The 12,006-nt window shown below is 54.9% G+C and overlaps 1 protein-coding gene and 1 long non-coding RNA gene across 8 annotated transcripts in view; one reads left to right on the top strand and one right to left on the bottom strand.

Annotated features, from left to right (window-relative positions):
• Positions 1 to 1,000: 1,000 nt before the first annotated feature.
• Positions 1,001 to 12,006, bottom strand: part of SSBP3 (single stranded DNA binding protein 3) — a 164,342-nt gene continuing 153,336 nt past the window's right edge. For all 7 annotated transcript variants that reach the window (XM_025427714.3, XM_025427716.3, XM_025427717.3 and 4 more), the window contains 5 exons: positions 11,082 to 11,152; positions 3,987 to 4,065; positions 3,699 to 3,727; positions 3,464 to 3,565; positions 1,001 to 2,772 (listed from right to left, as the gene is read on the bottom strand). In XM_025427714.3, the coding sequence (XP_025283499.1) occupies positions 2,743 to 2,772; positions 3,464 to 3,565; positions 3,699 to 3,727; positions 3,987 to 4,065; positions 11,082 to 11,152 (311 nt within the window). In that variant the 3' untranslated portion in view covers positions 1,001 to 2,742. The remainder of the gene's footprint in view (positions 2,773 to 3,463; positions 3,566 to 3,698; positions 3,728 to 3,986; positions 4,066 to 11,081; positions 11,153 to 12,006) is intronic.
• Positions 5,036 to 8,929, top strand: LOC118354775 (uncharacterized). The gene is made up of 3 exons (XR_004815856.2): positions 5,036 to 5,054; positions 8,355 to 8,413; positions 8,616 to 8,929. It is a non-coding gene; the product is annotated as an uncharacterized LOC118354775 (long non-coding RNA).

Here is a 12,006-nt window from a genome sequence, read left to right as displayed (position 1 = left end):
GGGGGCATCCTGGGGCCCAAGTGGCAGGCTGCTCGTCATTGCTGTCCCCTTGCCTGCACTGGGTCGGCCCGTGGCCGAGGCTCTACGCTGCTGGGACCGAAACCTGCCGCTGAGGATCCTCTGTGCACAGCAAGGTCCGCCCCCCTTGTTTGGAGGCGACCGCGCCGAGGAAGCAACGTGGTTCCGGAGGAGGAAGGGCAGGATGCAAGCCGCACCCCCTGGGGCCCCCTCTCGTGCGGCAGTAACCCCCCAGCAGCCGATGCTGCTGTGCCTGCGAGCCCAGGGCGCCGTCCGAGCCCCTCACCGCGGCCCCGGGAGGAAGAAAAACCATCCGCCCCGTTTATGGACAAGCCACGCAGGGAAGCAGTGGCCAAACCAGGCAATTTGCGCCTGGAGGGCCCCGGCCTCGCGGAGCTGCGGAGCCCACGTGTGGCTCCCACGGCGCTTCCCTCCGTCCTGTGGGCCTGGAGCAGGGTCCCCGGGCCGAGGCCGCAGCAGGCTCCACTTCGCAGATGGTCCAATCCGCAGGGCCCGCTGCTGAGGCCGCCCCAGCCCTCCTCGCGCCGCGGGGGGCCGGGCCCCCTGGGCCTGGGTCTCCCCATCCAGGGCGAGGCGGCTGCTACTCAGGATCCTCCCAGGCCCCGGCCTGAGGCGCACACTAGACCACCGTGGACGGGAGGACCGAGGACCGCCGGGGGGTGGGGGGTGCAGCCCCGGGTGCCCAGAAAACCGCACCGGGAACCTTTTCTACTTCCTGAACGTTCTGGCAAACCAACACGTGTTCGCCAGGCAGGAGACGAAGTGGACTTTAGACGGTCCCCAAATACGGCCGTGGGGCCGCGGAGTCTTCCTTCCCCGAGCGCCCCGACCCCGCTCACGCGCCCGGGAGGAGCCGGCGGGCACCCGGGGCCCGAACCGGAGATTGCCCTAACCGGTCACCCTGCCTCCTGCGGGCAGTACATAAACCCCGAGCCGCGCCCCCAAACACGTCAGGAAGGGCTGCGGAAAAAAGATGTCCCTTTAATAAAACGTTATCAACATATATCGTACACAAACTACAATGTATCATAATTACTTTTCTTTCCTCTCTTAATTCAGAACCAGACTACAAGGTAAGAAAAACACAGAAACAGCTACAATGTTCCCAATAATCCGCACAAGGTCTTTTTTCAGGCAGATGGTATCTCACATAGTATGATATACATGGATCAGGGAGGGAGGGAGGAAACAGCAGCTACAGGGGCGCGGGAGGAGGGGCTGTAAATGTACAAAGAATTCGGGTGTCTTCGGGGCAAGACACGGAGGTCTCGATGGGGGTGTGAGGTGACGGAGGCCGTGGGTCACCCCTCCTGGGAGGGGACGGGCTCCACTGCCGCATTTGTCGGTTTTTGAAAATAAAAACAGGACCGGAAACGGCGCGTCTGTTTGGTTGGTGTCCCCGCCCCCCACAGCTATTCCAAAGTCTTTCCATCCAGTTCCAAGCGTACACAGAGCAATTCCGGTCAATTTCCCATCTTTGAAAAAGAAGCAAGAATCAAGAGGAAAAAAAAAAAAAGTAAAAGAAAACCCAAACTCCAGCCCTACCGGGCCCAAACACACGACGAGGATGATGCGGGCCAGGGCCGCGGGACGGGATCGCACGGGTCACAGCTGCCACGTCCCAGGTCATAGCCATCCTGTCGGGGGCGGCCTCCCCCCACGCGCGCCGGCCAGGCCACGGGCCAGCCGGCAGGAGTCTCGCTGGGAAGAGCGGGGTGGGGCGGAGGGGGGGCCGGCGGGAAGGTCCGGGAAGGAGGAGGAAGCAGTCCTGGGAGCACAGTGCATGCCACCGGGTCACAGCGAGCGTCCGCCGGCCGGAGTCCTGGAAGCAGTCGGGCAGGTGGTGTGGCCCCTCGGGCCACCTGGTGGGGGGGTGGGAGGGGAGGGGGTCCTGGGGTTCCAGTTGTGCAGCCGCTGGCGCCGCCACCTCGGCCTGGAGAAACCGAGCAAAACTAAAACAGGTTCCTGACCCTCCCCTGCCCATCGCACAAACCAAAAACCCCAAGTGGAGAAAGGGGACTTGCTTTTCTCTTTCCAAAAAAGGCCTTTTGAAAGAAACCACCGATTGTAAACTGCCCAGTTTATTATTATTATCATTATTTTTAGATGGCTACAAAGACAGCGTGAGACCTCACACCTAGACTAGCTTTCCTGGTGGAAGGGCTTGGGTACAGACAGCAGGGCTTGGTTTTTTTTTTTTTTTTTTTTTTGGCCTTTTTTCTTTTTTTTTTTTTTTAAAAGAAGAAAGCAAAGAGGTTGACTGGGGTGGGGCGGGGGGGGCTTGCTAGAAGCTTCCATTTTTAAAAATTTTTCCCCCAAAAAAACCCCCCTGAAAACAAATTTAAAAATCCCAGTAACGGTAAAACCCCAAACAAAACAAACAACAAAAAAGTGTCACGTACATAAAAGGTCCTTTTGGGAATGGCAAGGGGTGGGAGTTTTCTGGTCATGGACTTGAAATATATTTTTATTTTGAGTTTTGTCCTTCATGTTTTATGGAATAAAAAGTTCGGCCTTTTTATTGCATGAAACTAAAATTGGGATGGGTGGGGGGGCTGGAGGAGGGGGTTGGGGCTGAGGGGGAGCAGGAGATGCCCCTCCCCCAGCTCCTGGGTAATGACACCTCACTTCTTCTTGCATAATTTCTGGCATCTTCCTGCCTGCAATGCCGGCTCTCTCAGCGTCTCGGAGAAGAGGAGGGGATCACACGCTCATCGTCATGCTTGGAGAATACTGGGGGGGCGGGGTGGAAGCAGAGACGGGGTTGTGAGGGCCAGGGTGTGGGGGCCCTGGGGACTGCAGGTGGCCAGTGTGGGGACGTGGCTGGGCGGGCAGCCCCCCCGTCCACCCCTTCCCCTCTCAAATCCCCCCTCCTTTCCAGCTGAGGAAGCAGCAGACCCAATGCCCCCCACAGGTCCCCCCCATAGGGCCAGCCAGGTCAGCCAGGGTGCCCTGAGGGGAGCCTGTCTGGGGTTCTCCAAAGCTGCTGGAGCACAATGCTGTCTCTTCAAATGAGATTTTCTAAGTAGAAGGCAGCCCCTGTGCAAGGAGACCCCAGGAACTCCAGGGGACATGGAACCCTCTTCCCCAGGACACACACACGTGGGCCCCCAGAGACCATGCTGCCCAGAGGCCCAGCGGCCAGAGCCTGGGCCTCCTGAGACCCAACCCAGGGTCCTTCCAGACACTTCAGCTTTCTCAGTATTGGAGGCATCGTGCTTCCCTGCAGAAGCCTCCAGAAGGCCCTGCCAGGGGTCAGGGTGGGGTCAGGGCCACGCAGCAGGAAGGTGAGGGCTCTGCACAGCTGCCAGGCTGGTCTTGGCCAGGAGGCTGCACAACTTGTTAAATAAGCAGTCCCAGGTCCCAGGGCTAAGAGGATGGTCTGAGGGCAACATGGGTGGGGGTGGGTGACCGCAGCACTTACATTGTCATTCTGGAAGGAGTGGAGGAAGTTCCCTCCTAGCTCACCATCGTCTCGAGGGGTGCCTGGAGGATTGCTAATGCCACTTATGTTGTTAGGAGAATTCTGGAGAGAGGAGAGAGGAGGTGAGGCCTGGTGCCCCAGCAACCTGCCCACCAGATGGGGAGAAAAGCTTTTTGGGGCCTCAGGGCTGGGGGAGGGTGGATGCCATGAGGGAGGAAACAGAGGACACACTTACTTTTGGAAGTCCATCTATGTCACCTGACCCTGCAAGGAAGGAAGACGGACTCAGTTTCTTGTTTTCTCTTAAGTGGAGAGGCCTCCGAACCACCCCCCCCCCCCCCCCCCCCCGCCAAAATCCCACACTGCTTCTGTGCCGACAGTCTTCTGTCCTGCCTGGATCTCTGAGGATCTTACCATGGGCCCAGCCAAGGTACTGGGGAACCAGGCCTGGCAGAGCCAAAGACAGTCGCGTGGGCAGGGTCGGGCAGGGGGCGGTGTGGCCACGGGGTGGGCACCCACTTACCTAACGATCCGTTCATGTGGTGTGGCTCCATGCCGCCCATGCCTCCCATCGGGCCGTCGGAGCCTGGACCCATCGGGAACTGGGGGAGAAGCACAGGGCATGGTGGTTTAGTGGGCCCCAGGCCCTTTGCAGGCTCTCATGGGCTCCCGCACCCAGCTGCCAAACAGCTGTGCCCTCAGGGAGCTTCCATTGTGGCAGGGCCCCTTTGCCAGGCCCCCCAAGGTACCTGACACCAGGAGGCCACAGCTGGCCCTCTCCTCGGCCCCTGGAGCTGTACAGGGCAGAGGTGCTCGGCCCTATGCACCCAATGAGGAAACAAACTCAGAGAGGGAAAGACACTGGACCAAGGTCACACAGTCATACGGGGACAGGTATGGACTTGTGCTCTATCCTTGGAGTGGAGCATATGGCCTACCGGTCAGAACCCCCCCCCCCCGCCGCCACACACACACACACAGACACGTGAGGATACCAAGCCGGGGACCAAAAGTATTAATGCTTCTCCTCCCCATTTTACAGATAAGGAAACTGAAGCAGAGCAAACAGGGAAATGCTTTGCTGGAGCCCCGTCCAGAGGAGCTGGGAGGGGCTGGGAGGAACTGGGACAGGGGCCTGGGGCAGGGGCAGGGGCTTGGGCCTTTCCATAGCCTATGGATGCTGCTTCCTGAGAAATGAAGGATTTCCATGGGGGAGGGGACGTCAGCTCTACTGAGAGATTGGGGGGTGGGGAGGGGAGCAGTCAGGCAGGGCAAGGGAGGGTTTCTCTCCTGGGGACACTGCAGAGGGGCCACTGATCCCTGAGCAGAAGGCCTGAGGGGCGGGATCGGCCCTAGCCCAGCGAGGGGAACTATCAAACCACTTCAGAAAAGCAGCAACCAAAGGCCAGAGGTCCCATCACTGGGTCATGAAGGGACACTGGGGAGGGGAGAGGTGGACACCGCAGAACGGAGGACTGTCTGGCATCTGGCCTATGCTGGGGGCTGGGGACGCAGAGCGAGTCACTGCTCAGCTAGGCCCGGAAGAGGAACCCACAGCTACAGACGCCCAGGGACGCCCAGGGACAGACGGGTGAGTTCCCAAGGGAGCCGAGGCCCAGGCACGGCCACAGCTTCAGGAAGAGGCACTGGGGGAGGGGGGGGGGGGGTGGGCAGAGAAGTCAGACCCGCTGCAGGGCGAGGGCCAAAGTCATCAGGGTAGGACTTGGGCAGGTCCCGGAAGCCGTTCTGGGTAGGGGGCCTGTAGGAGCACAAGGGGCAGGGGGCCCAGACCGCAGGGGCTCCCACCCGCCACCTCCACCACAGCGGCAGCCTCCTGGCCTCCTGGCTTCCCCCTCCCCAGAGGCTTCCCAGGGCCACATTTTTGATATCTGGCAACAAATTTCATACTTATTAATTCAAATGAGACGAGGACGAGGGTGACTTTTTATAGGGAGTCAACTCGGGACAACCCAATGACCACACAATCCCCAAGCACGATAATGTTATAAACAACTACATGTTTGTGTGCATGTGTGTGTGTGTGCATGTGTATTAAAGATTTTGAGGTTATAGATCATTGTGTTTTCTTATTATTAATTTTTTCTAAGTAGGCCTCATGTCCAGTGTAGAGCCTAACACGGGCTTGAGCCTCATGACCCTGAGATCAAGACCTGAGCGGAGATCAAGAGGCAGATGCTTCACTGACCGAGCCCCCCAGGCGCCCCTCTTGGATATTATTTTTAACAGCTTTACTGAGCTGTAACTCACAGACCATACCATCAGCCCACTTCAAGCATACAATTCAGTGGTTTCTCGTATATTTAGAGTCGGGCAACCATCACCACAATCCACGTTAGAACCTTTTCATCATCCCATAAAGAAGCCCTGACCCATTAGCAGTCACTCCCCACCCTGCTGCAAGCCTCCCAGCCCCAGACAACCATTAATTTGTTTTCTGTCTCTATGGATTTGCCTATTCTGGACATTTTTGCGTAAGTGGAATCCTCTGTGAGCTCTGTGGCTGGCTTCCTTCGCTCAGCTCGGCTTCAAGGCTCACTCGTGTTGGGGCACGAATTAGGCCTTCACTCCTCCTTCTGGCCAAATCTCGTCGCACCGTATGGAGAGATTGCACTTTATCTGTCTACTCCAGCAGCAGACGTTCAGGTTGTCCCCATGCTTTGGCTGTTGTGAGTACCGCCACTCTGAATATTGAACAGGATTACTCTGTGGACATATGTGGTCATTTCCCACGGGCAGAGACCCACCGAGAGTGGAGGTGCCCCATGTCACGCGGTGGCCCCATGTAGCCTTTTGAGGGACCGCCACACCATTTCCCACAGCAGCTATATCATTTTCCATTCCCACCAGCAGGGGAGGAGCCCGCCCACCCCCACCCCCGCCCCCGGGTCTCGCCGGCCTCTCCCCTACCGGGCCTGGTTGGTTCCCAGCCTCGGTCCCCAGTCATCCCTGGGAGCACGTGCAGGGGCACGCGGGGCTGGTGGCATCTCCCGGACGACCACGACACTGGGTGCCTTTCTGTGTGTTTACTGGCTACTGGTACATCTTTAGAGAAATGTCTGTTCAGATCATTGGCCCGTTTTTAAAATTGGGTTTTTTCACTACTGAGTTTTCAGAGTTCTCTGCCTATTTTGGATTCAAGTCCTGCATCAGATATGTGATTTGCAAATGTTTTCTCCACTCTGTGGGCTGTGTTTTTGCCTTCCGGATGGTGTCCCTTTGAAGCGCAGAAGTTTTATATCGTGATGAAGCCCAATTTATTTGCTTTTTTCTTTTGTCACTGGTGCTTTCCGTGTCACAGGTAAAAAAGCTTTGCTTTCACGCAGGCCACGAAGACTGACGCCTCTCTTCCTCTAAGCCTTTTATGGCTTCAGCGCCGGCAGGCAGATGGAGGGTCGACTCTGCGCTGATTCTGGGTTTTGGCGTGAAGCTGCGGTCCGGCTCATGCACCTGCCTGGGGATAGCCAGCTCTCCCTGCACCACTTGCTTATTCTGTATTACTTTGCCACATAAATGCTATTATTTCAATAAAGCCATAATAAGGCTAGTTAACGGGAGCAGGGGATAGAGGATTAGTTAAATGAATGGTTTGTGTGAGAAAAACGTAACAGTTTTATAATGTTTCTATTCTCTAATACAGTAATTTATTTGAGCTCTTTATTGGATATTTAAATTTTGTAGGCTATATTACTATGTAGTCTTAAAATACACAAATATAAGATTTTTTTTTTTAGAGGCTAAACGCAATGGACTGATGAAACAGATATTGCTTATGTTTGATTTTTAAAAATTATGTTTCTTGGGGCACCTCGGTGGCTCAGTTAGGCGTCCTACTCTTGATTTCGGCTCAGGCCATGATCTCAGGGTCATGGGATCCAGCCCCGAGTCCGGCTCCATGCTCAGTGGAGTCGGAAGTGTGTCCCTCCCCCTGCTCCCACACGCCCACTGGCTCTCTCAAATAAATCTTTTTTAAAGATTTTGTATTTACTTGCTCTTGAGAGCAGAGCATAAGTGGATGATGGGAAGGGAGAGGGAGAAGCAGGATCCCCGCTGAGCAGGGAGCCCGATGTAGGGCTCAATCCTAGGGACCATGGGTCCTGGGACCATGACCCGAGCTGAAGGCAGATGCTTAACCGACTAAACCACTGAGGTGCCCCAGTAAATAATCTTTTTTAAAAAATTGCATTTCTTTCTATCCTATAATAGGGCATTTTTGCTCTGTCCACCCCCCCTTTTTTAAGATTAGAAAGAAGTTTTACACAAAGAGGTAGCTAACATAGTTTCTTTGTGAGGTAAATGTCTTGGATAATCCATTCAAGGAAGACATTTGTCCAGCTTGATGAAGCCTACGTGGGAACAGAGGTGGCACCTGAGGCCACATTTCCAGATGGGACCAGGCTAGGTTGAAGAGACACAGCAAGAACATGAATCCGAGCTCAGTTTTCTCCGGAGGCTGCGGTGGAGCTGCCGGGGACCCACCTTGCTCTTGTCTGCTTTTCCACCAGTACTTCTCTGGATTGCCAGCAGCTTCTAGCCCATGCTTGTTAATTTTCTTATATAGTGGTAAATGCAAAAATCACTGTGACTTGCCACTCTGCTCTTATGAGGCCCTGGCGTCAGTCCAACACGGGAACACGGAAACACCCTCTCCACAAACACATCTGTGCACAGAGTACTTGGGATTTTACGGATTTGCACAGGTTTTGGAGCCTGCAGGAATTCACTTCGAGCTCTCCTAAGAGGTGCATCACACTTTGTATCTATGGGCTGGTTTAGGGAGACAGGCTGTCCTGTCTCAAATGTCCATCATTTCTAAGCATTCTGAAGCACCGTGGATCTCGTCCTTACTTAAGCGTCTCTCTCTCTCTTTCAGGGAAAACAGTTTAAAGCACAGAGGTGATGTTACCTTGTGAGATCCAAGATGGATTCCAAGTAAGTTACAGTTTCAATCAAGAAGCCAAGAAAAAAAAAAAAAAAAGAAGCCAAGAAAGCCCTGCCCTTTGCTGGTGACAGGTTTTGAGTTCTCAGGCAATCTCATTTTCAAAACCAAGTCACTACTTTGGCCAATGGGGTTTGACCCAATCCCCTCAGTGGCCCCTCATGGCTCAGGTGTGGTCTGTCCATCCTCTTCTAGGCTCCCGGTGGCCCCCTGAAATGATCACCCAACAGTTCTAAAGCCACAGCATAGACACGTCTACCTTACTGTAATTCCTCTCTACGCCCTCACCTCAACATGGTTCCCAGGAGAGGAGGACGTCACAGTGGGCCGAGCTTTCAGCACCTTTCCTGTGGCCAGCACTAGCTCTGGCCACTGTGCAGGCAGGTGTCTGGGTCTGGCTCCGCCTTCAAAAAGCCCCAAGTGTATCTGCGCATTTTGAGGAGATTGACAGGTGACCAAAAATCTTTCATTAGGAAAGCCTGGCCTCACAAGGAAGTAAGCCGTACTTCTGCAGCAGTGCTGAGGGCACGGTGGGTGGGACAGTCAGCAGGTAAGGAGTTTAGATGCCAAATGAAATTTGCCAAATTAACCGTGTGCTGTCTGCCCAATATGCAGACAGATGGGCCAAGTCTAGCTTGTGTTTGGACAGAACAACAACCGTCTTTGCTTTGTTTTCTGCAGTTTCACTAAGATCATGGTAGAAATCAACACGACGAGGTGAAGCTCCAGCTTTTGAGTCAGTACCAAAGAGCCAGGAACAGGTTTTCATCACCGTGATGTGAGGCACCACTTGGCTGCAGAAAGCTCCCGCTAGCTCGACATCAAGATGCCCTCCTCTGTCACCACACGGGACTTGGGTGCAGCCTTCGAATCCGGAACCGTGGCCTCCTGAGCTCAGGGAACTGCAGCAGGGACAGCCTGGTGGCAGTGTCGTTGGAGGGCTGTGCCGGCACAAATCCGGGGCCACTGTCCCCCTGGTCATGCCCCCCGCCAAGCACCTCCATTCCAATGGTTCCTCTCCCCAGTCCACTGTGCATGTCCCCCCCGCCCCACAGCTGGCACCTGCCAATCCAGTGAGGCCCGGGCAGCGCTAGTGCTGCCATCCTGCTCCCTTCCAGCCCCTTGGCCCAGAAGACAAGGTGCCCCTGGCTTGCAGCATGAAAAATCAGGCCGTGCAATCCTGACACGGGGCCGAGCAGCTGATCTGCAGGCAGAGTCGAGGCCGACCCTGTCAGGGCCCTGACCCTAGTGCACTCGAGCCCCACCCCTCTTGGTGCCATGATGTGGCCAGCCTACCAGGAGCTGCAGGCCATGAGCGCTGGCATCCGTGGTCGGGGGAGCCGTTTCCACCTGCCGCTGAACACCCTGAGCGTAGTCCCCTGCTCTGGGGCTGCAGTAAGGGCCTTACACTCTGGCACCCAGCCTTCTGAAGTTACTGTCAAAACCCCGGACTTTGTGTCCTGGGAAGTCGTGTCCTGAACACTGAGCTTTTAGTGCTAAACCTGATAGTCGGTCACCCTAATGAGAGGCAGGGATGACTAGCATGCTGGCTGCCCAGGAGAGGGACAGGGATGGCGGAGCAAGGGTTAAGGAGTGCAGTTCCCCTCCCTCTCCATCACATGACCCCTGGTTCAGGTCCCTCTCTGCATAGAGCAGGCACCCAGGAAGCCTCATTTCAGAGGCTGCCAGAGGATTAGACATGTGCAGTGTCCAGCATGGGACAGCCTCCAGGCAGTGTTGAGCATGGTGAGTGATCCACCGGTCCTATCAGGACCCAAACCAACAAAACCAAACAAAGCACCCCAAAAGGCCCGAATAATGTTGGGACCCCAAGTCCACCCTCTGGCTCTGCAGTCCAGACTGTGCATTTGGTCACACAGCGGCCTCCTTTCCAGGTAGTAAGTTCCCTGAGTGCAAGGTCAGCGGGACTCACCTCCCCCACCTAGGAGGAGGAGCCGTCTGTAGACGTGGGTCAGAGCAGTCCTGCCCTCAGGGAGCTCCCACCTGGGAGATGGAGACAGGCCACAGCTGCAGAGCCAAGGGCCACCTGGCACAAGGCAGCAGACATGAGGGGAGTGGGTGAGCAAGAATCAGATAAAGTGGAGTCTGAGCTGCGATATCACTGAGGGTTGGGGCTTGGAGAAGCCTAGGGGGGAGGGAGTGGCCTCTAGGCCAGGCAGTGACACAAGGAGAGGCCAAGATGATGCAGAGTGTAGGAGTCCTGGGGCTCCCAAAGGGGCCAGAGGCACAGGGCAGACGGGACCCCAGATGGGCTCCAGCAACCCACAGCTCCAGACCTGAGAGGCTGAAGGGCGGCCGGGGGGCGGCACAGCCCATCAGCAGGGATGGTGTGACCCAGGCCACCCGCAGCCTAGTGGTTTCCCAAACCGACACCCCACTCCAGAGCAGTGGCAACCCCCACAGTGAGGCCAGGCACCCCACTCTGACCAGAAGGGAGGACATCACTCTACCCCCTTCTCTCCCAGCTACGAAATGGGAACCGAGTTGCCCAAGAGTTAAATCACTTTTCTGATGGTTTATTTTATTCATCTTTGGTAACAAATGGCTGAAATCAATTAAACTTGCTTTCCCCTCAGCTGATGAAGTTAATTATGATTTGTTATGGTATCTGATATGTAAATTATTAGAAAGCGGACTTACGTTGGACCGGCTGCCTCCAGGCGGCACCGGATTAATCATTGTGTAGATGTTGTCACTGGAATTTGTTGAATCTGTAGAACAGTGGAAACCCACAAGTCGGGGTGATTAATTCATTTCTTAATTAAAACAAACTCGTGGCACTTGAACTCATTCTTTTGTATTTTATCACCTAAAATCTCCTCTAAGTACCACCATTTTCTGGCTAATTTGTATTTAATGAAGATTCACAAAGTTTTTAATCACAGAAAATTCAACTGTGAAAACCACTCAACCCTGAAACGAAGAATTCCAGGATGTCTGGACAACAGTGTGAATGTGGCAAGGCGTGTGGGTGTGTGTGTGGGGGATCTGAATTCTCATCTCCCCACCCCAAACCAAACGTGCTCCCCAGACACTGCGGAGGACGATGAGGGACAGCCAGACCACCACCTGCGCTCTCCCCCAATCCCACCCAGCAGTTTTAATCAAATCGGGGAAAGGGAAACGCCACAAATTACCCAGGGGCCACCTTGCCCAGCTGATGGGACAGGAGGGAGAGGCCAGGAGGGGGCTGGAGACGAATTAACATATGGAGTGGTTTAATGTGACCCAGTCTGAATGTAGGTCATGCAGCTCATAAAAATGCAGCAGCAGAAAGAGGGAGCAAGAGCGGGAGCTGAACATCACAGCTGCCAGCCTGACCACTGCAGCTTAGCAGCTTCCCTGCTACTGGGAGCTGAGGAGTCTGGGAACAGAGGGACCCATCTGTCTCCCAGAAAAGTCTCCTTAGAAATTCAGCTAACATGTTTGTATCAGGAGCAGGCACCCTGTTCCTCAGACAGAAATCCAACTACTTTTTATTTTTATTTTTTTATTTTTTATTTTATTTTTTGGGTGGGTAAAGGTGTTTGTGGAATCCCTTCTAGATGGAAGGGTGTTCTTAGCT

The sequence above is a fragment of the Canis lupus genome, chromosome 5 (genome assembly GCF_003254725.2).
Source record: "Canis lupus dingo isolate Sandy chromosome 5, ASM325472v2, whole genome shotgun sequence".
Lineage (NCBI taxonomy): Eukaryota > Metazoa > Chordata > Mammalia > Carnivora > Canidae > Canis > Canis lupus.
Note: the sequence above shows the minus strand (reverse complement) of the source record. Positions and strands in the feature narration are given on the sequence as shown.